The 25077-nt window shown below is 44.2% G+C and overlaps 2 protein-coding genes across 4 annotated transcripts in view; both read right to left on the reverse strand.

Annotated features, from left to right (window-relative positions):
• ZBTB11 (zinc finger and BTB domain containing 11) overlaps positions 1 to 8291 on the reverse strand; it is a 30114-nt gene extending 21823 nt beyond the window's left edge. Inside the window, exons 1-3 of the mRNA XM_025375421.1 lie at positions 7752 to 8291; positions 3101 to 3336; positions 2246 to 2477 (exon numbers count right to left, since the gene is read on the reverse strand). Coding sequence (XP_025231206.1) covers positions 2246 to 2477; positions 3101 to 3336; positions 7752 to 8061 — 778 coding nt within the window. The 5' untranslated portion in view covers positions 8062 to 8291. The remainder of the gene's footprint in view (positions 1 to 2245; positions 2478 to 3100; positions 3337 to 7751) is intronic.
• Positions 8292 to 8948: 657 nt separating this feature from the next.
• Positions 8949 to 18302, reverse strand: RPL24 (ribosomal protein L24). 3 transcript variants are annotated; one of them, XM_025375422.1, is made up of 6 exons: positions 18192 to 18257; positions 18002 to 18077; positions 17333 to 17443; positions 13951 to 14087; positions 13609 to 13672; positions 8949 to 9219 (listed from the first exon to the last, which is right to left on the reverse strand). In XM_025375422.1, the coding sequence occupies exons 1-6, from the start codon at positions 18194 to 18196 to the stop codon at positions 8983 to 8985; spliced, it is 630 nt and encodes a 209-aa protein (XP_025231207.1). In that variant the 5' UTR covers positions 18197 to 18257; the 3' UTR covers positions 8949 to 8982. The 3 variants fall into 3 exon arrangements, with proteins under 3 accessions (XP_025231207.1, XP_025231208.1, XP_025231209.1); XM_025375423.1 differs by lacking the exon at positions 8949 to 9219 and adding an exon at positions 12257 to 12381 and having other exon boundaries at positions 18192 to 18302; XM_025375424.1 differs by lacking the exons at positions 8949 to 9219; positions 13609 to 13672 and adding an exon at positions 12257 to 12381.
• Between the last annotated feature and the right edge of the window lie 6775 nt (positions 18303 to 25077).

Raw genomic sequence — 25077 nt, forward strand, 5'->3', positions numbered from 1 at the left:
AAATTGGAGAAAAAAAAAAAAAAAAAAAAAAAAAAAAAAATCTCCTCTCTCTCAAATGAAATGGACAATTATAGCAGAAGGAAAAATTATGGGGGGGACTTCAACATCCAGGGGTATGGCAGACTAAGATACCGTAAATGACCCTCTTAGGATAAAAACATTTTGCTGTTCAGACAGGGTCTTGCTCTGTTGCCCAGGCTGGAGTGCAGTGGAGCAGTCTCAGCTCACTGCAACCTCTGCTTTCTGGGGTCAAGTGATCCTCCTACCTCAGCCTCCAAAGTATCGGGGACTACAGGCATGTGACACCATGCCTGGCTAATTTTTGTAAATTTTGGTAGTCACAGGGTTTCACCATGTTGCCCAGGATGGTCTCGAACTTCTGAGCTCAAGTAATCCACCTGCCTCAGCTTTGAAAAGCATTGGGATTACCTGCGTGAGCCACTATGCCCAGGCCTTATCTACTTAATATTTAAATCAAACATATTTGTAAAATAATGTCTATTTCACCTATGATTGGCTCACATATTTGCTGAACAATATACAAAAATATGCATACGGAATGAAGATTAAATGATGTATTATGTTGGAATATTAGGATGCTGTGCCGTAGTTTTTTTCAGGCAGACATTTCATTTGCTATAAATTGCTGAGAAACCAGAAAAGAGCAACACTATGCTTTCAGATGCATGAACTATAGGGAAAAAATTCCAAAGCAAACATATCAAAAGAATAACCTGTGATGGGTTTTTATATTCAGATGGCTCAGTGTAAGACGTATTTTCTCCTTTGAGTCACCAAACAGAAAAAAAAACAAATACCACAAATCTAGAAAGTAATGCCAACTATAAGCTACAAAAAGTTTTTGTTCATATGTACATCCCCTGAGCCTAGGCTAGTTCTTTGCATGCAGTGGATGCTTAATAAATATTTATTTATATAGAGAAAATTGTTAGTGCTTTCTTTTTCTTTGAGGGGGATGGAGTTTTGCTCTTGTCGCCCAGGCTGGAGTGCAATGGCGTGATCTCAGCTCACTGCAACCTCCACCTCCCGGGTTCAAGCAATTCTCTTGCCTCAGCCTCCCGAGTAGCTGGGGTTACAGACATGTGCCACCATGCCCAACTAATTTTGTATTTTTAGTAGAGATGGGGTTTCTCCATGTTGGTCAGGCTGGTCTCAAACCCATGACCTCAGATGATCTGCCTGCCTCAGTCTCCCAAAGTGCTGGGATTATAGGCACGAGCCACCGTGTCTGGCCGTTATTATTGCTTTCTCTAAATATAAAGCCACTGCTAAGAAAAAATGTATCTTCCCAGAAGAGATAAGATTAAAAAGAATAAAGCATAAAAGGATCAGTGGTTAAATAATTAAGAATTTACCTGAATAAAGTCACTTTTTTGTTTCAAAAAGGAAAAAATACTTCAAAGTGATGTACGTAATTCAAAAGTTACAGCAAGTTTTATATTATGAGAAAATGTATAAATAATGCTACCTATTTTAATTCTTCCTAAATTTCATTTGTTGACTCATAAGCCAATATATAAATTCTAATGAAGCCAAAAGTCGAACTATTTATTTACAACAATAATATGATACAAACAAAAAACCTGGAATTTTGACTTTTCTATATTGATAATTTGATTATTGAACTTAAACTCTAATAATTAATCTTTAAAAACCAAAAGACTTATAAAATACTCTACGATTACATGTCCCACAAAATAAGACATAAACAGTCAATTTTTATTTACTTTTTATTTTTAGAGGCAGGGTCTTGTTATACTGCCCAGTCTGCAGAGCAGTGGCTATTCACACGTACAATGACACACTAGTCTGGAACTTCTGACCTTAAGCGAGCCTCACATCCCAGCCTCCCAAGTAGGTGAGACTACAGGCGTGCACCACCACACCTAGCTTAAACAATCAATTTTTAAATAACATATTCATTTAATGTAATAATTTTGTTGCACTTATGGATTTAGCTCAAACTGTTTTTAACAGTTTAAATCCCAGAAATTCTTCTTCTGCTATAACTGTCTCACTTAAGAGGTAGTGAAAGGAAATGACACCCTTTTCCATAACTCTACCACAGAAATCTTGCTAAAAAGAACCTTTTCGGTTCAGCTTAGTCTACTGCTGTAAGTGGGCTTCTCTTACTTTGGCATAAAGTCTGTGTGGAAGACACACATAACCCCCTCTTCTAGAATGTCATTACAAGCAAAAAGCAAGAGTAATAGAAAACCCTTACCAGAAAGATCCACCACAGCCTCATGACTGGAAACAGCTCCTTTCTCAATAAAAAGATCTCGAAAATACTCGCTATTTGCTGACAAAACAGATTTATGTGCTTTGTACTCTTCTCCTTCAATTAACAAAGTAACATCACAGAACTGGTTGGAAAGTCTCTGTTCGTTCAGCTGTTTTAAGACAGCCTGACAATGTTTTGGAGAAGAACGTTTTACCACTCCTTTGGTGTCAACCTGTCAAAATAAGTTTTAGAGCAGGAGTAATATATTACCTGTATTTTTTACCCTTAACAAACTTTAAAACAAGACACATTACATATTACCTTTTACTAGGTATGAATAATTTGACATTTTCTTTGTTACCTATGTATTTAAATAAAAAGATATGTTGTCCTATTCTCTCTATTTTCTGCCATGTTCATTCTACCTGGTCTAATGAAAACCGGTATCTCACCTCTGGCTGCCTCTTCTTACTGATCAGAAATGTGATGATGTATGAAACTGATGCAGGTGAAAAACAAAGACCTCGCCAGATTAATTTTACCTTGGGGCATAAACCCAGAGACTGCTTCCAGAAATGTAAATCTGTCTACTTGCACCAATATATCACCACAAAAGAAGGGAGGGAGGATAATTAATAGCAAACCAACAGGTAATTATTAGTAAGTTCATTCTGAAAAAATAACAGGAACATTTATGGTAAATGAAGAGGCAGTTCAGCTTATATAACACAGTACATTGCCATTTTGTCTTATTCAATAAGCAGTCTTAGTGGTTCGAGAAAAATAAGTCACCAAGGCTGCAAATACTAGTACACTAGTTACACATATTAAAGCTGACTGGAGAGTACCACTTACAAACACAAGTTCATGTTTGGATACTGGCTTCTTTTTTACAGGCTTGGAGGCTGTAGTTGGAGATGAAGTAAAGTTGCTCAGGTCATCTTCTGATTCATTACTTTCTTCTCCAGATTCAAGGTCTAGTCCCAATTCTTCCAACATTTCTGAAACATCTGATATTGGACGGGATCGATCTAGTTTCTCCTGGCATTTGCTACACTGTTTAATGTAATCTTTGACTTGCTTCAATATACCTACAATGAAAATATTAACAAGTCAAATTTAATACTGTTAACTGAAAACAGTAAAATATATTAATCTGTGTACATTAACATGTTTCAGTATATATCCCATAAAATATGTAGAGTTTATTAGAATGTAAAATATACTTTTTTCCAAAAAATATAAGGTTAGAAATGATGTTCTCCTGCTGAGGTAATTTTTTTTTGTTTATTCCCAGTTATGTGTTTCTCCAATCATAAGATGACTATATAGCTCCACTCATTTTCATGTGAGTTGCAATGTTTTCATGCAAGAGGAACTACATGAAACTGCCAATATTCACCTGTTTTTGACCTATGCAAATTAACACTTTAGGGCGTGATGGCACACACCTGTAATCCCAGCTACTCCGGAGGCTGAGGCAGGAGACTCACTTATAACCCGAGAGGCGGAGGCTGCAGTGAACTGAGAATGTGCCACTGCACTCTAGCCTGGGCGACAGAGCAAGGCTCTGTCTCAAAACAAAACCAAACAAATTAACAATTTAATATGGCTCAAGCCAATACTTCTCCACCCCAGTGACATTAGGCTTGACCATATGATTTGATCTGCATACATGATGTGTACCATATCTGAACACAACCTTAAGAGGTACCGAATATTTTGCACCAGTTATCTGATCTTTGTCCCCTCTTACAAAGAACAGCATGTCCCAGAGGGATGTTGTTCTTAAACCTGAATTTCAGATGAAAAAAGCTGAAACCAATCTGTAGCCTGGAACAAGGACTACAACCAAAACTTGTAATGAAAGTTTAAAATAAATCTTTTGTTTCAAAAAAGCTGTGAGATTTTAGGGTTGTGTGAAACAATAGCATATGCAATCTAACAAAGGTTGACTGTATACACTCACAAAAGACGATTTTGAATTTCAACTTCTAGCTCCCGGCATGCTGGGGTAGGGGTGAGGGAGCAGGGATAAGGTTTATATATATATACACATACACACACACCCCACTATCATCCTTGTAAGACAGACAACAATTAATTCCCATTCTATACAAGAGGAAAATAAAGCCCTAAGAGGAACGAAACTTGTCCAAAGTCACATCTAGTAAAATGGCAGAGCTAGGCCTCCAGAAGTCACGGGATTTTCAGTATATTATTCTACTTATACAAGAGCATGCTTGTCCATACCTAGGGCAGAAAATTACCCACAAATCTTCAAATAGGTACAAATGAAAAGGTTATTAGCTAAAATGATAGAGGTATACACTATATTCCTGAGAAGTGTTTTAAAATGCCGAATTATACAAAGCTCCTTATACTTTTTATTTTTTTTTTTTTGAGATGGAATATCTCTCTGTCGCCCAGGCTGGAGTGCAGTGGTGGGATCTCAGCTCACTGCAACCTCCACCTCCCGGGTTCAAGTGATTCTCCTGCCTCAGCCTCCCGAGTAGTTGGCATTACAGGCCTCCACCACCACACTCAGCTAATTTTTTGTATTTTTAGCAGATGGAGTTTCACTATTTTGGCCAGGCTGGTCTCGAACTCCTGACCTCAGGTGATCTGCCCGACTCGGCCTCCTAAAGTGCTGGGATTACCGGCATGAGCCACCTTGCCCAGCCACCAAGTTCCTTACACTTTCAATCTTCATATAGTATTCAAGCAATATTTTCCAAATTATATTATGTCCTACACTGATTATAAAAGTATACACTGAAGTCATAAATTCAGAAAAATTTTAGCTATATACAATTGATATTATCATATCAGAACCTCTGACTTCTACGGTGAAGAAACCTGTTTAACCTAGGAATTTGCCAAATTTACTGGTTTACAGAGACTTTTTGTTTTTGCAGAACATAAAGAAACAGTGGGGCTTGGGGCGTGGCTCACGCACGGGAGGCTGAGGTGGGCGGATCATTTGAGATAAGAAGTTCCAGACAACTAGCGTGGCCAACATAGCAAAACTCCGTCTCTACTAAAAACACAAAAATTAGCTAGTTGTGGTGGAGCGCGCCTGTAGTCCCAGCGACTCTGGAGGCTGAGGCACCAGAATCACATGAGCCTGGGAGGTGAAGGCTGCAGTGAGCCGAGATCGCGCCACTGCGCTCCAGCCTGGGTGACAGAACAAGACTCTGTCTCAAAAACAAAAAAAAAAAAAAAGAAAGAAAGAAAAAGAAAGAAAAAAGGAAGAAAGATACAATGGGTTCGAATTAAATATAACTTTTCTCCAAAAAGCATTTATATGAGTGTAGATTTAGAGACCAAAAGAGGTTGTACTGGCCAGGCGCTGTGGCTTACACCTATAATCCCAGCCCTTTTGGAGGCCAAGGTGAGCAGATCACCTGAGGTCAGGAGCTCGAGTCCAGTCTGGCCAACATGGTAAAACTCCGTCGCTACTAAAAATAGAAAAATTAGCCGGGCGTGGTGGCGGGCACCTGTAATCCCAGCTACTTTGGAGAATCGCTTGAACCCAGGAGGCGGAGTTTGCAGTGAGCCGAGATCACGCCACTGCACTCCAGCCTGGGCGAGAGTGACTCTGTCTCAATAAATAAATAAATAAAACATCGTCTCAGGTTTTTGTCTTTTAAGACACCGCACACTAAAAATTAAAAAAACCAACAAAAAACTGGATTGGAATCACTCACAGATAATCAACTTAGAAAAAGAAAATTCTGAACACAAAATACCACATAACACTGGGTTAAGAAAAGTGTAAGATCACAAAGGTCAGCTGTGTGACTTTTGTTGTGTTATTTAACATTCTAGTGCTTTTAGTTTTTTCATCTGTAAAACAGAGGCTGAAATGGGAGGATCATCTGAGCCTAGGAGGTCGAGGCTACAGTGAGCTGTTTTCGTGTCACTGCAGCAAGAAGCAAGCCGCCCTACACTCTGTCTCCCAGGGAAAAAAGGAGATAAGTATTAAGGTTTTAGGAAGGTTAAATAAATGCCAAGTGCTAACGACTATATCCTGCATATATAAGCTTGCAGTATTACCTATAGTTAAAATGATCATCTTTAACAAATTCTGAAGTATTCAGTGTGAGACATTTGTTCAACAAATGTCTACCCAAACCCATCCAAACAAAATGCAGTGATTACTTCATTACCTCAAATTTACTCTTCGCATTTGTCTGTCCTTACAGGAATTTAATTCAGATACTGGTTTAAAATGGAAAATAAATGGAAGAATTTGATTATCCACTAGTTCGTAAACGAATAAACTTGACGTTTATAAACCGAAAATAATTTAGAAACTATTCAGTAATTTCCTTATTCACAGACGAAGTAACCAAGACTTATGAATTAACTTTTCCGTAGCCATATGGAGAGTGACAGAACTGTTCCTAAAAAACTTTCTTAAATGAGACTGTAAACTGTTACTAATTCTGACAGTTTGAATATTCATCAACTGTGGAGAGGGAAGATGGTTGAGAAGCCAAGGCACTTGCTCTCCTCCCCTACAACTGGTTCCCAAAGAGTCAAGTAACTTTAGAGCTCTATTTTTTGACAATCAAAAAGTCACAGTAATCATATCTTTTCTGCGTATATACAATGCTACACAGTTCCCAAACGCGTTTTTCACATTAGGGGAAAGATTATTAAAACATTCAGAGTTACGAATATCAAGCTGGGCGCCGTGGCTCATGCCTGAAATCCCAACACTTTGGGAGGCCGACGCGGGAGGATCGTTTGAGGCCAGATGGAGACCAACTTGGGGAATGTGGCGAGACCCGTGTCCACTCAACCAACCAACCTCCCCTCACCGCAAAACCAACCAACCAACCAACCAAAAAAAGAGTATCTGATATCTTTTACATTTAATTCTTGTTCTTAAAAAAAACGCTCAAGGCGATTTCCCAATCACTGCTTATCACTTCTGCAAATAATTGTGTTATGCCTTATTTACGCGGCAGCGACGAAATTTGAGGAACACTACCGAATGTGTCCAGAGCAGCTCATACTTGCTCGCCAAAACCCAAGCGTAGCACTAAAGAAACGGGAGACCCGGCTTCGAGTGACTAGTCCCTCCCTCCAAACGTCAGCACAGAGTTGAAAACGTGCACCCCGCAGCCTTCACTGCCGCGGGCCAAACGCCACCTCCGGAGGGCCGGGGCCTCAGCCTCCACGGGCCGCCCAAGGAGGCGGACCTGGCGCAGCCCAGGCGTCCGGCCCCTCCCCGCGGCAGGCCCGGCCTCCGGGGAAGCCCCCTTGGTCCCACCCTGGGCCAGGACCCGCCCCCAGCTTCGCCGGCCTCCTTCCTGTGGGAAGTGCGGCTCCTTTCGCGTCCCCCACCCTCTCGGCTCCGCCTGGCAGCAGCAGCTCCGACGCCCAGAGGCGTCCGAGATCCTCCGACTCGTGGGTGCGCAAACAGGCCTCGCCAGCGAGCCTTGCCCAGGCAACGAGTCGCCAGCTCGCCCCCTTACCGCGGGCCAGGTCTCACCTCGCCACCAGTACGTCTTGGACAGGTAGTGCCAAGTCTGATGCCGGGTGTGGTGAGTGCCGCCGGGACCCAGGTGCGCCGCCTCGATGAGGTCCCGGCGTCGCTCCGGCTGCAGCACCACCTCCAGCTCCGCGAAGGTCTTGCGGTGTCGCTGCCGCCGCTGGTAATACAGAGTCCCGCCGCGCACCACGTAGCAGGCGGCAGCTTTTCGGATTTTACGCTTGACATTGCCTTCGGTGCCCGGCGCGTACGGCTCGCGCTCGTTCGTCAGGTAACGCAGGATGGCCCGGTAGCTCTCCTCGCTTGACATCGCGGACCGCGGCTCCCTGAGGGCGCCTGTCAGGGACAGGTGAGAAAAACGGCCCACTACCTACGGGCGGCTGCAGCAGGAGCGGCGGCACCGCAGGGAGAAACGGCTGCGCCTTTGGCGAGCACTCTTCGACGGCTCCCTTAGTCCTAAGGAAAAGGGGACGAGTTGGTAACCAGGGGGAACTGCACTTCCCCAGCGCGCGGGATCCGCTGGCGACTGACAAAATGGCTGCTGCACCACCGGAAGTGACGCAAGCCAAGGGCGGGGACTGAGCCCTGATTGGAGCGCACTCTCGTTTTCTGGCTTGATGGAGCCGATCCAGTGACGTCAGGACTGCGGGTGGACATTTTGGAAGCGGGTAGGCCCTTCATTGCAACTCGAAGGGTCTTCAAAGCAGACATCTTAAGTCCTGGCAGTTTCTCTATTCATTTTTCCCTTTTCCACGCTTTCTAAGGAGCCACGTGAAGGGGGAGCTGGTGGCCAGTTGTGAGTTCATGGGCGACATCCGAAGGGGTAAAGGAGTCCGTTTTTACGTTTACCTTGAGACTCCCGATATCATAAAAGCGTATTTTCAGACTTTTGGAAAAATATTAGTCTCTGGACAGGGGACCAGAGACAGCCCATTCACATGGAAATTTAGATTTCAGTTAACAGTTGTAACATTTTCAGTGCACCTGCTAGCTCCAGACTACTCAAGGAAGAGTCGAGATTTTTCTGGAATGATCAGCATATATAGTCAATCTTATTGCGAGTGGAAAAGGGGGTCAGTAACATTATTATAAAGCTTTATTTACATATGTTTTTACACAAACGTAGGGGAAAAGGTTCTCCATTTTGCACCAAGTATATATAAGGGCACAAGAAGGGGAGCAGACTTGAACTGCGTCTCCCAGCGCGTGCTGAGGATGCTAATTCAGATATTTAGCTGGTATTCCCGGAGCAGCGACCCCGGTCACCCTTCTCTGGAACGAATCTGCAGCGCTCACAGGAGCCCAGGGCTGACATCCCTCCTCGGGGACTGGGGTTGGACACTGTCGCCTCTTTGTTAAAGCCAGAACATTTTAGGCCGAGGGGTCCAGCTGCAGAAACGGCCAGTACACTTCTCCACCAGGGGGTCTGTAGTCTCTGGGTGAGGCCCTTTGACCCTTGTAGAAGTAGCTGACGGGGCAGACAGGTGAATACAGTAGGCTCGAAAACAGAATGATACACCCAACCTCTGGTGTTAGGGGCGTGTTTGTGTGTGTGTGTGTACACGCAGCAGTTCCCAGATGGCCCGGACATCCTTGAAAAAGATTCCAGGTGCAGGGACATGAGCCATCAAGTCCCGAAAGAAAAATAAACTACAGGCCTGAGACCTACTTAGTTGCTGAGTTTGCCACTATAGCTCAAAGGAGGAATTTAAACATGGAGCTGTACCTCTTCCCCCACGGGGTGGGGCAGTGAGAGCGGAAGACCAAATGCACCCTCTGTGCAGCTGGTCTACGTGTTGAGCCAGCCCCAGTCTCCTGTCATATTGACTGTCTTCAAATATTTTGGTCGGGCGTGGTGACTCACACCTGTAATCCCAGCACTTTGCGAGGCCGAGGCGGGCAGATCACGAGGTCAGGAGATGGAGTCCATCTTGGCCAACATGGTGAAACCCTGTCTCTACTAAAAATAAAATTAGCTGGGTATGGTGGCACACACCTGTGGTGCCAGCTACTCGGGAGGCTGAGGCAGGAGAATCGCTTGAACCCGGGAAGCGGAGGTTGTAGTGAGCCGAGATTGTGCCACTACATTCCAACCTGGGTAACAGAGGGAGACTCCGTCTCAAAAAAAAATAAACATTTTAAGTTAATTGATATTAAATATTATTTATTAAGTGAATACATTCAAATCTGTAAACAATACAGATAGGATGTAGAAGAGTTAAAAAAAAAAATCCCTTTTTTGCCAAACCACCACCTGTAAGCACTGACAAGTCTGCTGATGCACGCATTATCCCTTGGGCCAATAGAAACACACGTTTTAATAAAATGCTTTCCCAGTGGCCAAGTTGCCTTCCTGAGTAAAGCTAAACTTGCTGTAGTGAGAACAGGTAGTGTGTATTTCTAGCTTCTTCTGGGTCCCAGGTTACCTAAGACTCAAGGGTAATGAGAATGGGCAGCTCCACTTCCTTAAAAGCCAACATTTAGCCCAGAAAAGCAATACTTTAAGGGGCCATTTTATTCTCCAAATATTAGCAAGCATAGCTTTACATTCAAGTTGGGTATAATGACTTTATTTTCCCAGTAATTCCCTAAATAAAACATAACATTATTACAAAAAGATTCTTAACCATGCAAAATCTTAACATTTTGCTTTTATGAGCAAAAGCCTGTGTTTTACATTTCTTATATTGATTTTAGTTTACATTTTCAGGTTCTCAAAAGGACTTACTCATTTTACCCATAACACTTGGACGTCTGAATGTTAACATGCACTAGAAAAAAAAAATTCTATCACCTTGGATAGGATAGGGATGGAGGAAAATATTGACATTCACTATATACCCTCACCTAGTATATGTGTAAAATCATGTTTCCCTAAAGAGGACTGATTTGTCCACTGTTGTATCCTTGCAAGTTGGCACAGGTTGGCAGGTAAAAATGACCTACTTTCTGTAGAAGTAGAAGCCTATTCTTCACATGTAAGCTGTGATTACTATTTTATCACATCTTAAATATGTAAATCTCAGGCTGCGGGTGGTAGCGCACACCTGTTAATCCCAGCACTCTGGGAAGCTGAGGCAGGAGGATCACCTGAGGTCAGGAGTCCGAGACCAGCCTGACCAACATGAAGAAACCCCGTCTCTACTAAAAATAGAATTAGCCAGGCATGGTGGCATGTGCCTGTAACACCCCAGCTACTCAGGAGGCTGAGGCAGGAGAATCACTTGAACCTAGGAGATGGAGGTTGCCGTGAGCTGAGATCGTGCCATTGCACTCCAGCCTGGGCACCAGGAGACTCCATCTCAAAATAAGTAAATAAATCTCTTGAATATCAGTTTATTCAGACATCTTTTGTAATTTAACATGGCTGTGGCAAGCCCCCAGCTCAACAAACTACTCTGGGAATTTAGCCAAGGATACTTTTTGTTTTGTTTTGTTTTGTTTTTGAGATGGAGTCTCGCTCTGTCGCCCAGGCTGGAGTGCAGTGGCTGGATCTCAGCTCACTGCAAGCTCCGCCTCCCAAGTAGCTGGGACTACAGGCGCCCGCCACCTCGCCTGGCTAGTTTTTTTTTTGTATTTTTTAGTGGAGACGGGGTTTCACCGTTAGCCAGGATGGTCTCGATCTCCTGACCTTGTGATCCGCCTGTCTCGGCCTCCCAAAGTGCTGGGATTACAGGCTTGAGCCACCGCGCCCGGCCAGGATACTCTTTATTCAAGCAGCAGTGCTTTTCATTTAGACATTACTTTCTGAAAGCAAGAGCAGATTAATATAGCTGGTAAGTTTTTAGCACCTTCAACTCAGCTATTAGCAAATGGTAGGCGAGGTAACAATGACTATAAGCAAACCAATATAAACTAAATTTGTCTATCATGGGAAAAGGTAGTTTAACGAGAATCATTTTTAAAGTACATCTTTTGGTTTTTTGATACAGGGTCTTGTTGTCACCCAGGCTAGAGTACAGTGGCACGATTTCAGCTCACTGCAGCCTTGACCTCCCTGGCTCAAGTGATCCTTCCACTTTCCACACTCCCAGCTTCCCAGCTGAAGCTACATGCACTCTCCACCATACCTGGCTCACTTTTGTATGTTTTTGTAGAGATGGGGTTTTGCCATGTCACTTAGGCTGGTCTTGAACTCCTGAGCTCAAGTGATCACCTGGCTTTGGTCTTACAAATGCTGGGATTACAGGTACAGGCATAGGCCCCTGCACCAGCAACATCCTAATACTTACAGCATTGTAACCGAAGAGTTAAGGCAATGAAGTTTTTGTAATGTGCCCCATACACCCCAGCCAAGCAAAGGTAGCATCTGACCATACCCATCTTCTTACATCATTTTGCTTAACCTCTCTCCAAGAAGAGGCTTACTTTATAGGATGCATTATTCCTGAGCAATAGACTTTTTAATATAATACCTATGTCTTACATTCTTTACTAGGTCACCTATGACCAAGTAAATCCAACATGCCTGTTACAAGAAAAAAAAAAAAAAATCCAGCACAACCTAGAGTTATAATGCAATCTTTATTTAAAAATCGAATCTGCCAGTTTAGCGTTTTCCACCAACTCGGGGAGCTGAAACTTTCACAGGCTTCACAATCTTTTGCTTAGGTGCTGCCTTTGTAGGTGCCTGTAAAAAGGTAACGTGATATTACTCCACAAACCTTTTGTTACACTATTATTACCCATCTCTCACATCCAGATTGTTTATGTAGCTTAGATCACTTTCTTAGTAATTTAACTGCATTCCTAATGACAATCTTTTAATGTGACTCCCCTTAAATATTTAAAGCCCATCTTTACAATGAAAAGACAAAGACTAAGAGACCATCACAGATTGGAGGAAAGTAAGGAGACACAACCAAGTGCAGTGTAGGATCCTGAAATGCATCCTAACAGAACCTCACAGAAAAGTTCTCAGTAACAGTACAGTGTTTACTCAACTTTTCTCAATGTTATCAATGTAGATAACCATAGTAACTTTCAAAACCAGGCAGGGTGCAGGGGCTCATCCTAACACTTTGGGGTGCTAAAGCAGGTGGATCGCTTGAGCTCAGGAGTTTGAGGCCAGCCTGGGCAACGTGGCGAAACCATCTCAACTAAAACACGTATTAGCTGGGCATGGTAGCGCTTGCCTGTAGTCCCAGCTACTTAGGGGGCTGAGTCAGGAGGATCACTTGAGCCCAGGAGGTTGACGCTGCAGCAAGCCGTGACTGTGCCACCGCACTCCAGCTGGGCTACAGAGTGAGACCCTGTGTTGAAGGGAAAAAAAAAACCAAAAGCCAACCTTTATTTTTCCCAATTCCTAACAGTAACAGATACTTTGGCTTATGGAGAGGATGAGCCCTCTGGAGACCTGAACCAATTAATTGGTTACCAACATCATTTCCAATTGAGCCTTGCAATCAATACCTTAAAACGGTGAAACTTTATCACAATTTAGATTGAAAACAAATTTTCCAGCTGGGTGCAGTGGCGCACACTTATAATCCCAGCACTTTGGGAGGCTGAGGTGGGCGGATCACCTGAGGTCAAGAGTTCAAGACCAGCCTGTCCAACATGGTGAAACCCTCTCTCTACTGGAAGAAAAAAAAAAAAAAAAAAAAAAAAAATTAGCCAGGTCTGATGGTGTGCACCTGTACTCCCAGCTACTAGCGAGGCTGAGGCAGGAGTATTGCTTGAACCCGGGAGGCAGAGGTTGCAGTGAGCCAAGATCGGATCATGCCACTGCATTCCATATCCTGGGCAACAGAGCAAGACTCCGTCTCAAAAAAAAAGAGAGAGAGAGGAAAAAAAAAAAGGAAAAAGAAATTTTCCTGTTGTACTGTTCAAGAAAGTCAAGAAACCCCATAATTACCTTAGCAGCAGCCATTGCAGTCTTTTTAGATGCTTGCTTAGCCTTTTTTGCTTCCTTAGCAGCCCTGTGGGGTAAAAATAACTTAAGGCAAAAGCACTTTACTCCTTAGTGGTACAACTTACTATTAGAGTTAGACTGTACTGCACAAGTACAATGACCATATTCCTTCCTTCCCCTCCTGCATTTATTTGTAGGCTAAATCCAAAGAGTTTGTCAATAATTTTCATTAACCACCAAATCACCTTAAAATATATTAGACTATATGGTAACTTTAATTACTGAAGACCCAAACCTAAAATCCATCCCAATAGGTGAAACGCTCATAATGAAAGCATTCCTCACCTGATAGCTTGTTCTCGTTGAGCCTTTCTAACTTCAGGTTTCTGATTCCTCTTGGCCATTATATCAGCAAGAGATGCACCAGTAATGGCCCTCTGGAATTTGACTGCTCGGCGGGTTCTTTTCTTTTGAATTTCTTCCTGTAAAACAAAGATGAGGGGCACACTTAGGAACCTTCCTTCAAGAATTTAGAGGGAGGAAAAATTAAGTCTTTTAAGACAGGGCAAATGAAGTCTTTTAATATTCATATTCAACAAAAAATAATTCATACAATTATTTGAAAATAAAACATGTTTTCCACTTATGGATTAAGCTCTCTATTACAAATCCTAGCCATTTTTTACCTTAAAGAGACACACAAAAAATTGAACTCTAAGGAAAATGGTTATTCCATGAACTGCATAGTATAAATGAAGACTATTTATACTTTTAAGAATTTACTTATTGAAAAAAATTATCAAATTCAGCTGTTTTAACTCAAAGGACTGTCACTAGGAGAAATACTCAAGTTAGACAATGATTTGACAGGAGAGCCACCAAATGTTAGGTAGGATATGTCTAAGAAGGCGTTGTGGAATCTAACATTTCCTGTACATTCTATATTGGAAACCTGTACTACAGTATTTATGAGAAAAAGATCTTGCAGTGCACCTTTAAGTCCAAGAACAAAGTATATTTGAAAAAGTGTGGCCGGGCGCGGTGGCTCAAGCCTGTAATCCCAGCACTTTGGGAGGCCGAGGCGGGTGGATCACAAGGTCAGGAGATCGAGACTATCCTGGCTAACATGGTGAAACCCCGTCTCTACTAAAAATACAAAAACCTAGCCGGGCGCGGTAGCGGGCGCCTGTAGTCCCAGCTACTCGGGAGGCTGAGGCGGGAGAATGGCGTGAACCCGGGGGGCGGAGCTTGCAGTGAGCTGAGATCGCGCCACTGCACTCCAGCCTGGGTGACACAGCGCGAGACTCCGTCTCAAAAAAAAAAACAACTTTTAACAAAAATAAAGCACATTGGTGGTTTACAGACATTCTAATTTTAAACTTTTTAGAAAGATGAAATCTTGTTTCTACAGTAAAATGGCAGTTTTTCTACAGTAAATGGCAGTATTTACCTGCTTAATATTTTTGTCTCAAACCAACACAAACATTTTTCTTATTGTGGTAAAAATGTAAAGTTGACAATTTTAACCTTTTTTTTTTTAAAAAAAAAAAAAAAAAAAAAAAAGACCAAGCCTTGCTCTGTTGCCCAGGCTGAAGTGCAGTGGCATGATCTTGGCTCACTGCAGCCTCCGCCTCCGGGGTTCAAGCAATTCTGCCTCAGCCTCCCAAGTAGCTGGGATTACAGGCACCTGCCACCACACCTGGCTAATTTTTGTATTTTTAGTAGAAACCAGGTTTCACCATGTTGCCTAGGCTGGTCTCGACCTCCTGAGCTCAGGCAATCCGTCCGCCTCGGCCTCCCCAAGTGCTAGAATTACAGGCATGAGCCATCATCCCCGGCCTGTTTTCTATTTTTTTAAATAGAAACTGGGTCTTCACTACTACGTTGCCCAGGTTGGTTTCAAACTCCTGGGCTCAAGCTCAAGGGCTCCTCTTTCCTTGGCCTCCCCAAGTGCTGGAATTACAGGCGTGAGCCACCATCCCCAGCCTGTTTTCTATTTTTTTAAATAGAAAGTGGGGTCTTCGCTACTACGTTGCCCACACTGGTTTCAAACTCCTGGGCTCAAGCTCAAGGGATCCTCTTGCCTGGGCCTCCCAAAGTGCTGGAATTACAGGCGTGAGGCACTGCATTAGGCCCATTTTAACTTTTTTTTTTTTTTTTTTGAGACAGAGCCTCACTTCATTACCCAGGCTGGAGTGCAGTGGCGCAGTCCCAGCTCACTGCAACCTCTGCCTCCTGGGTTCAAACTATTCTCCTGCCTCAGCCTCCCAAGTAGCTGGGACTACAGGTGCCTGCCACCACACCCGGTTAATTTTTTTTGCTATTTTTAGTAGAGATGGGGTTTCACTCTGTGGGCCAGGCTGGTCTTGAACTCCTGACCTCGTGATCTGCCTGTTTCGGCCTCCCAAAGTGCTGGGATTACAGGCATGTCAGCCACCATGCCCGGCTTCATTTTAACTTAAGGTATAATTTAGCCGTGCAGGATGGCTCACATCTGTAATGCCAGTACTTTTGGCGGCCAAGGCAGGAGGATTACTTGAGCCCAAGAATTTGAGACAAAACTGGGCAACATCCCAAAGATTTCTGTCTCCTCAAAATATATTTAAAAAATAGCTGGGCCATGGTGGCATGTGCCTGTGGACCACTGGGTAGGCTGAGGTGGGAGGATCACTTAAGCCCAGGTTGAGGTGGAGTGAGCTGTGATCCTGCCACTGCTCTCCAGCCTGGGCAAGAGAACCCGTCTCAATAAAAAAGTATAGTGGCCTTAGGTACATTCATAGCGCTGTGTAGCTATCACCATTATCCATCTAAATAACATTTTTTTTTTAAAGGTCTCCTATGTTGCCTCAAACAATCCTCCCACCTTGGCCTCAGGAGCAGCTAGAGTACAGCCGCTGCCACCAACCCCGGATTTGCTATGACACTGATGTACAAGTTATGAGTCCCCGCTTTCAACTGTTTTGGGGTATAACTTACAAGTGGAACTGCTGGGATAATTATGTTTACCCTTTTGAGAAAAACACCAAACGGTTTTTCACAGCTGCCACATATTTAGCAATGCACAAAGGTTCCAATTTCTCCCCATCCTCATCAACACCTGTAATTCCTGTTTTGTTTTTTTCTTAATGGTCACCCTAACAGGTGTGTCATATCCACTTTTAAGTTTCTCCTTCCTCTGAACTGTCAACATATTTTATGTCTGATGGCATTTATTTCTCACAAGACCTAGAAAAGTCCTTCATACAGAAGGTGCTAAGTATTCCCAAGCCTACTGAATACCAGTCCCACCATGCCACTCAAACTTTTTCTCATGTATAACCCAGCTAAAAGGACACTTAACAAGGACCAGAAAAACCATTGTCTTGAGAATGAACCAGTATGGTGGACTGGCTACGTTAGGACTAATCCTGTAAATACTCCAATCAAAACCAAATTATGGTTAAGTTCTCAATTTCCTCCCACTGGAAAACTAAGCCTTTCCAACCTGCCCTATAACCCAAATGTGCTTAACGTAATTTATCTGACTTTAAAATTTCAACTTGGTGTTGCTGCTAGCCTAAGATGTATAGAGACAGTTTATAATATCTTTTGCATTTCGCTGATGCTTTACAGTTTAAGAACTCTTTCGCATACAGTCTGATTTAATTTTACAGAGCAGAAAACCAACGTTCAGAGAGCTCAGACAACTTAAGAGATAGCTCCCAATATCAAGGCGTATTCCACTTACCGACTGACCCTTTTTGTGCTTCCTTCTGTAGAGGACAGTCCAGTTTATCTGCCGAGGATTCCTCTTGGAAAGGAACGCCGACTCGCATTTTGCATTAAGAAACTGGAAAACCTGGAGTGACAAATTCAAAGGAATTACCTATTTATAGAAAATACAAGAGGCTGAATGAGCTTGGAATCCTTAGAAGATCAATATGCTAGTTCTGGCTTATTTTACAAAACTGAAGCCCACAAGAACCAAAAGGCTGTCACGTAACTGGCAGGTAACTGTGCGACACTATGAAGGTGCTTGCGTTTAATCTTTTCTCGAGAGCAGGAAATCTAAACTCATAGCAAACGACAGGGTGGTGCATCCTTCTGGGAAGCATTCTGCTCTTGTCCATCCCGGGATTCCAAGGGGAAACTACCAATTATCTCGGTACCTCAGTTATTTCCCTTACACAGGGACATCAGTTACATAAACCCCTCCTGACGTCCGACCTGGCTCACAGTAAGTAATCAACGCTGGTTCACTTAGAGGTGTCTGGTCCTAACGACCAGTCCACAGAGCGTCCACGAAGCGTTCCAGAGGTCAGTGGTGATGTGGGGAATGAACCCGTCTAAACCGAATTAGACCAGCCTTTCCTCCTCGGAGTACAAGAAGCTAGGTTAAGCCGACGCGGCTTTTTACCTTCCCGTCCGTCCTGGCGTAGCGCCTCCCGTGTCCGGGGTAGATCTTGTACCCGCTAAAACTGCACAGCTCCACCCTGCAACAAAAAGTGAAAGTCCATCAGGGAGGGTGTCTACAGCCATGCCAGGGACGACAGAGAGGCGTTCTGCCCGAGGATGTAAGCGGATTGGGAACCACGGGTCGTGCTTACTTCATGGCGACGGATACACGGGAAGAGAAGAGATGGCGAAGAGAAAGAGAGAATCATGGGAAGAGACCTTATAAGGTCGTGGAGGGGCTGGGGGCCGGAACTCTCCTCCCCCAAAATCCTTCGATGTTCCCGGCGCTCCTTGATGACGTATCATCGTGAGGCGGAAGATCTCGTTTTCCGTGACAACTGACTTCCTCTGGCGGAATTCTTCCAGAGGCTGCTGGAGGATTCTCGGGCCCAGAGGGCCTGCCAAAAAGGCAGTCAGACAGTTGGTTTCTGAGTCATTCTATCTCTCCGTTTTTTTTTTTTTTTGAGACGGAGTTTCGCTCTTATTGTCCAGGCTGGAGTGCAATGGCGCGATCTCGGCTCACCACAACCTCCGCCTCCCAGGTTCAAGCGATTCTCCTGCCCCAGCCTCCCTAGTAGCTGGGATTGGCATGTGCCACCACGCCCGGCTAATTTTGTATTTTTAGTAGAGACGTGGTTTCTCCAATTTGGTCAGGCTGGTCTCGAACTCCTGACCTCAGGTGATCCCCCTCCTCGGCCTCCCAAAGTGCTGGGATTACAGGCGTGAGCCACCGCGCCCGGCCCATTCTGTCTTACTGCCAAGTATTCTAGAGCCATCTTCCGGCTGCAGGGAATGTGAACTGAAGAGAAAAGTGTCCTGTCTCTTATCATAAAGAGACCCAAAGACGAATGCCCCGCAGGTAAAACAAGTCACATTTTGCCTTCCCTGCTGGCCCATTTCCTCAACCAAACAAATTAATAGTTTAACTATTTGAATACTTTAACCATAAGAAAGTAATGACAACCGAACTGTTTCCCAGGCTGTGCGAATCAAACAGTGCACGTTGGCGCTTTGCATTAATTATAATTAACATTCATTGAGCGCTTTCTCTGTGCCGGGAATTACGCCAAAGGCTTTGCAAACATGAGCTCATTCAGTTTCCAGAATTCCTATTAAGTACCTGCCTAAGAACTACAATTCGGAGCTGGTGCCTAGTGAAGCTGAGGGGGTCGGTGGAGCCCCGCTTGGAGGCCAAGGGCTCAATCTGTTACGTATTTCATCGTCTGACAAGGAGTGGCCAGAGGCAATTCTTGAATTCTGTGGGAGGCTGCAGTATATGACTAGGAAACAAACGTAAAGATTGATTTCTGCTGTCTATGTATGCAAGTCACGCTAAAAAGGTTTTGTAAGATAGCTGGTTGAAGAGATTTGGAATGTCTAACAAGTTGGCTGACTAATGTTACGCAAACTGTACAAATGTGTTGGAGCCAGTCTTTTTTGTTTTTTTTTCTTGAGACGGAGTTTGGCTCTTTCACCCAGGCTGGAGTGAAGTGGCGTGGTCTCAGCTCACTGCAAACTCCGTCCACCGGGTTCAAACGATTCTCCTGCCTCAGACTCCCGAGTAGCTGGGATTACAGGCACCCGCCGCTATGCGCGCCCTGCCTGAAACCAGTATTAAGAATGAGTTAGGTGGCCAGATGCGGCGACTCACGCCTGTAATCCCGGTGCTTTGGGAGACCGAGGTGAGTGGATCACCTGGGGTCAGGAGTTACAGACCAGCCTGGCCAAAATGGTGAAACCCCGTCTCTACTAAAAATACAAAAATTAGGCCGGGCGCGGTGGCTCAAGCCTGTAATCCCAGCACTTTGGGAGGCCTAGATGGGCGGATCACGAGGTCAGGAGATCGAGACCATCCTGGCTAACACGGTGAAACCCCGTCTCTACTAAAAATACAAAAAAAAACTAGCCGGGCGAGGTGGCGGCCGCCTGTAGTCCCAGCTACTCGGGAGGCTGAGGCAGGAGAATGGCGTGAACCCGGGAGGCGGAGCTTGCAGTGAGCTGAGATCCGGCCACTGTACTCCAGCCTGGGCGGCAGAGCAAGACTCCGTCTCAAAAAAAAAAAAAAAAAAAATACAAAAATTAGCCGGGCGTGGTGGCGTGTGCCTGTAATCCCAGCTCCTTGGGAGGCTGAGGCAGGAGACTCACTTGAACCGGGGAGGCTGAGGTTGCATTTAGCCAAGATCGCGCCACTGCACTCCAGCCTGGGCAAGAAGAGCAAAACTCCATCTCAAAAAAAAAAAAAAAAAAAAAAAAAGGGAGGTCGGGCACAGCGGCTCAGGCCTGTAATCCCAGCACTTTGGTGAGTCAGGAGAATCGCTTGAACCCCGGAAGCGGAGGTTGCAGTGAGCCGAGATCACACCACTGCACTCCAGCCAGGGCGACAGAGCGAGACTCCTTCTCGAAACAAACAAACAACAACAAACCCCAAACAAAACATCTTTCGGAAATAGTCCTGGCTTCTACAAGATCCAAGGCACAGCTGAGTTTAGGTAGCCAGTGGAACCAAGATCCATCTGAAGGAATGCAGTCCTTTTTGCTCCACAGAACCTCAGAATTTATAGTCCCTTCACAATATTTTAGAAAGATTTTGTTTTATTGTTCTTTGAAATTACGTTTGGCCTGACTGGTTCTGTGGAAGAAATGCAGGAAACTGGGCCTTAGGGATTTTGGCAGTATTTTACTCTTTACTGGAGGGCCTTCTTGAGTTGGTATGCCAGGGTTCCTTGTAACACACTCCTATAACAAACAAATTGTGCTCAAAATGCTCTTAGAATAGGGAGAAATTTTGCAGAGAGAGACCCTTAAATGAATTTATATTATACAGTGTCATAAAGTAGAGCTTCTGACACTACATAAATTATTGCTGACTTTATCCATGCTTTCTCTTTTATCATAGGCAAAAGGTTTAGCTACACTCTGTTCTCTTTTTATTCATTTATGGAGCAATACTGAATCAAACTTGGTGCCCTTTTCAGCCTCTGTCCCTCTAAGAACAGTGTATGCTTCCCTTCACAGTTTCTTCACCCATTTGTACATATTTCCCTGCTATATTAGTTTTCTGTAGTTGCTGTAACAAATTACTATGGACTTGGTAACAACACAGATACATTTTTTTCTCACAGTTTTGGAGGCAGTAAGTTCAAAATTAGTATCACTAGGCTGAAATCAAGGTATCTGTGTGCCTTCAGGATCAAGGATCTAAGGGAGAACCTGTTCCTTGCTCTTCCAAGTTCCACTCATCTAAACCACTCTTGAATTCCTAACCCATAGAAACTGTTAGATTATAAATGTTTGTTGTTTTAAGCTATATTTTGAGGAGTAATTTGTTAACAGAGAAATAGGTAATATAGGAGGTAAGGAAAAATTGACAATGGGGACTTGGTGAATGGTGGTATCATTTGTCAAGAGAGGATAGATAAGAGGAAGGAAGTAGGTTTGTCAGGAGAGGATAGATAAGAGGAAGGAAGTAGGTTTGTCCGGAACAGGGTAAATTTTTTTTTTTTTTTTTTTTTGAGACTTGTTGCCCAGGCTGGAGTGCAATGGCATGATCTTGGCTCACCACAATTTCTGCCTCCTGGGTTCAAGTGATTCTCCTGCCTCAGCCTCCCAAGTAGCTGGGATTACAGGCATGCTCCACCATGCCCATCTAATTTTGTATTTTTAGTAGAGATGGGGTTTTTCTATGTTGGTCAGGCTGGTCTCGAACTCCTGACCTCAGGTGATCCACCTGCCTCGGCCTCCCAAAGTGCTGGGATTACAGGAATGAACCGCTGCACCCAGCCTGAAAGGGTTAATTTTGAAAAGGCTGGGTTCAAGATGCTGATAGGGATATTAAGGTACAACTGTGTAGTGGGAAGTTAAACATGTTCAGAAGAGTGTTTGTAATATGATGTATTTTATTTTTTATTTTTTATTTTTTTGAGATAGGGTCTCACTTTGGCTCCAGGCTGAAGTGCAGTGGCACGATCAGGGTTCACTGCAGTCTCTACCTCCTGGGCTCAAGTGATCATCCCATCTCAGCCCCGTGAATAGCTGGGACTGTAGGCGTCTGCCACCATGGCCAGCTAATTTTTTGTATTTTTAGTGGAGATGGGGTTTCACCATGTTGCCCAGGCAGGTCTTGAACTGGACTCAAGTGAGCAGCCTACCTCAGCCTTCCAAAGTGCTGGGATTACAAGCGTGAGCTACCATGCCCAGCCAAGGATATATTTTAGTAGTAATGAACTTATGGTGACAGAATATGTGGGATAATATCACCTACTGTCACAAGCTGGTTTCTGTAGGAACAGTTACTGAGACTGACTTTGGGGTTCAAGATATTTGTTACAGATCAAGTCTTGTGAAAGGAAGAGGGAGAAAACAGTGTTAGGCAGAGAAAGAAGTCGTATACGTTATAGACCCAACTAAACCTCAGTCAGGCCATGTATGCTGGCTTATGCCTGTAATTCCAGCACTTTGGGAGGCCGAGGCGGGAGGATTGCTTGAGCACAGGAGTTTGAGGCTGAAGTGAGCTATGATTGTGCCATTGCAATCAATCAATCAATCAATAAACCTCAGTCAACCCTGCCAGGAGCTATGGAACAATTATTGTTTGTTGGAGTGTTCTGTGATGGGCTAAATGGTGAAGCCTCTTTATACTTCTACCTTACTCAGTCACTACATGGGGGCTGCCCCAGGGAGGTCACGACCTCAAGTGAGGGGGTACTCAGCAGCTGAGCCAGGCCCTACTGATAGCTGGAGGATGCTGCTGCCCATGCTGCCCACTGTGAGGCAGCAAGCCCTTGCTTGAAGGGGGATCTGGATAGTATGTTTCTGTGTCTACCACCCCTAGAAATGGTGCCTAGAGTAAGTCATCAAAAAAAGAATCAGGATAGCTGGGCATAGTGACAGGCACCTATAATCCCAGCTACTCAGGAGACTGTGGCAGGAGAATCACTTAAACCAGGGAATTGGAGTTTGCATTGAGGTGAGATCACATGACTGCACTGCAGACTGGGTGACAGAATGAGACTCCATCTCAAAAAAAAAAAAAAAAAGAAAGAAAAAAAGAATCAGGAAATACTATATTTAAAGGATAGGTGAATGGAGGAAAATAATAAATTGAAGGAGGCTGAGCAGATGAGGTCAAAGAAGATAGAGATCCATAACAGTAACCTCATAGAAATTTATGGAAGCGTCTTAACAGTCCTAAAAGTCACATAAAGTTCAAGTAAGACAATTTCGGAAATGTATAAACATGAATGCCTTTGCAGTGACTTAAGTGTGAGTCTGGTGTTTCCTTCTAAAAATACTGCCTTCTCAGGTGTGGAAAGGATTCTATCTTTTTAGACTTTACCACCATAGTTCTCTGAAGGCTTGCAATCCTGAATCAGGCTTGACTTCAGAAAGTGCTTTAAAAGGGAGGCCGGGCGCAGTGGCTCATGCCTGATATCCCAGCACTTTGGGAGGCTGAGGTGGGTGGATCACGAGGTCAGGAGTTCAAGATAAGCCTGGCCAACACGGCGAAACCCCATCTCTACTAAAAATTCAAAAAAATTAGCCAGGCATGGTGGCGGGTGCCTGTAATCTCAGCTACTTGGGAGGCTGAGGCAGGAGAATCACTTGAACCCAGGAGGTGGAGGTTGCAGGAAGCTAAGATTAGTCACTGCACTCCAACCTGGGTGACAAGAGTATGACTCTATCTCAAAAAATAAATAAATAAAAACTCTAAATCTAATCAAGCCTTTATATCTAACTACTACAGTAACTTTCCCTGTAGGAAATACAGGTGACAGAGGAACATGTGAAATGACCCCAGAGGGATGCAGTTGGCAAAATCTAGTGTTTGAGAAACAGAATAAATAAATTTTTCCAACAACATGTGAATTGAAAGGAGAGATAGATATTAAAATGTATAGACAAGGGGTGGGCACAGTGGCTCAGGCCTGTAATCCTAGCACTTTGGGAGGCCTGGTGAGGGGATCACATGAGGTCAGGAGTTTGAGAGCAGCCTGGCCAACATGGTGAAACCCCATCTCTACTAAAAATACAAAATTACCCAGGCATGGTGGCAGGTGCCTGTAGTCCCAGCTACTTGGGAGGCTGAGGCAGGAGAATCACTTGAACCTGGGAGGGAGAGTTGCAGTGAGCCGAGATTGCACGACTGCACTCCATCCAGCCTAGGGGACAGAGTAAAACTCTTGTCTCAAAAAAACAACAAAAAAACCCCACCTATAGACAGGACTAGCTACATAAATAATTTGCAGGGCCCAATGTAAAATGAAAGTGTGAGGTCCCTTTTTCAAAGACCTAGAAGGCCGGGTGCGGTGGCTCATGCCTGTAATCCCAGCACTTTGGGAGGCTGAGGCGGGCAGGTCATGAGGTCAGGAGTTCGCCACCAGCCTGACCAATATGGTGAAACCCCATCTCTACTAAAAATACAAAAATTAGCTGGGTGTGGTGGTGGGTGCCTATAGTCTTAGCTACTCAGAAGGCTGAAGCAGAAGAATTGCTTGAACCCAGGAAACAGAGGTTGCAGCGAGCTGAGATCGTACCACTGCACTCCAGCCTGGTGACAGAGCGAGACTCTGTCTCAAAAAAAAAAAAAAAAAAAAAAAGACCGAGAAAAAGTTGCTATTAAAGATACCAAAATATAAGGCATTTTCCTTTATTCTGCAATCTATCTCTCCACTTTTCATAGTATTTTTTCATTTGTTATTTAACATCATGTTTTGTCAGGTGAGGACATTTACTCAGCCAGTGCAGGACTCACTGGTATCCAGGGGCCATAGGTGATTTGATGCACCCACATGGCCCACCAGCTGTTGAGTTCCCCCTCCAGCCAGCCACTGGACCAACATGCAGTGCCCTGGCTGGGGGCAGGAAAGTCTAACCAACCATTTCATTCCACTATTCTCCTGGCCAAACCAACAGAGGACAGGTAACCCCCCTTGGATGTGTTTTGTACTTGGATCTGGGGTGGGCATCAAGTCACTTGCAGAATGTATGATGGTGCTGCCAGCTTGGGGGAAGGAGGAGGGCAGCCATAGTATTGGAGGG

This window comes from Theropithecus gelada, chromosome 2 (assembly GCF_003255815.1).
Source record: "Theropithecus gelada isolate Dixy chromosome 2, Tgel_1.0, whole genome shotgun sequence".
NCBI lineage: Eukaryota > Metazoa > Chordata > Mammalia > Primates > Cercopithecidae > Theropithecus > Theropithecus gelada.

Coding starts and splice junctions, on each gene's coding strand:
- RPL24 (XM_025375422.1), bottom strand. Junction 17,444..18,001: donor ACGCCAGGACGGACGGGAAG/GTAAAAAGCCGC, acceptor TTGTCACTCCAG/GTTTTCCAGTTTCTTAATGC. Junction 13,673..13,950: donor CAACGAGAACAAGCTATCAG/GTGAGGAATGCT, acceptor TTTACCCCACAG/GGCTGCTAAGGAAGCAAAAA.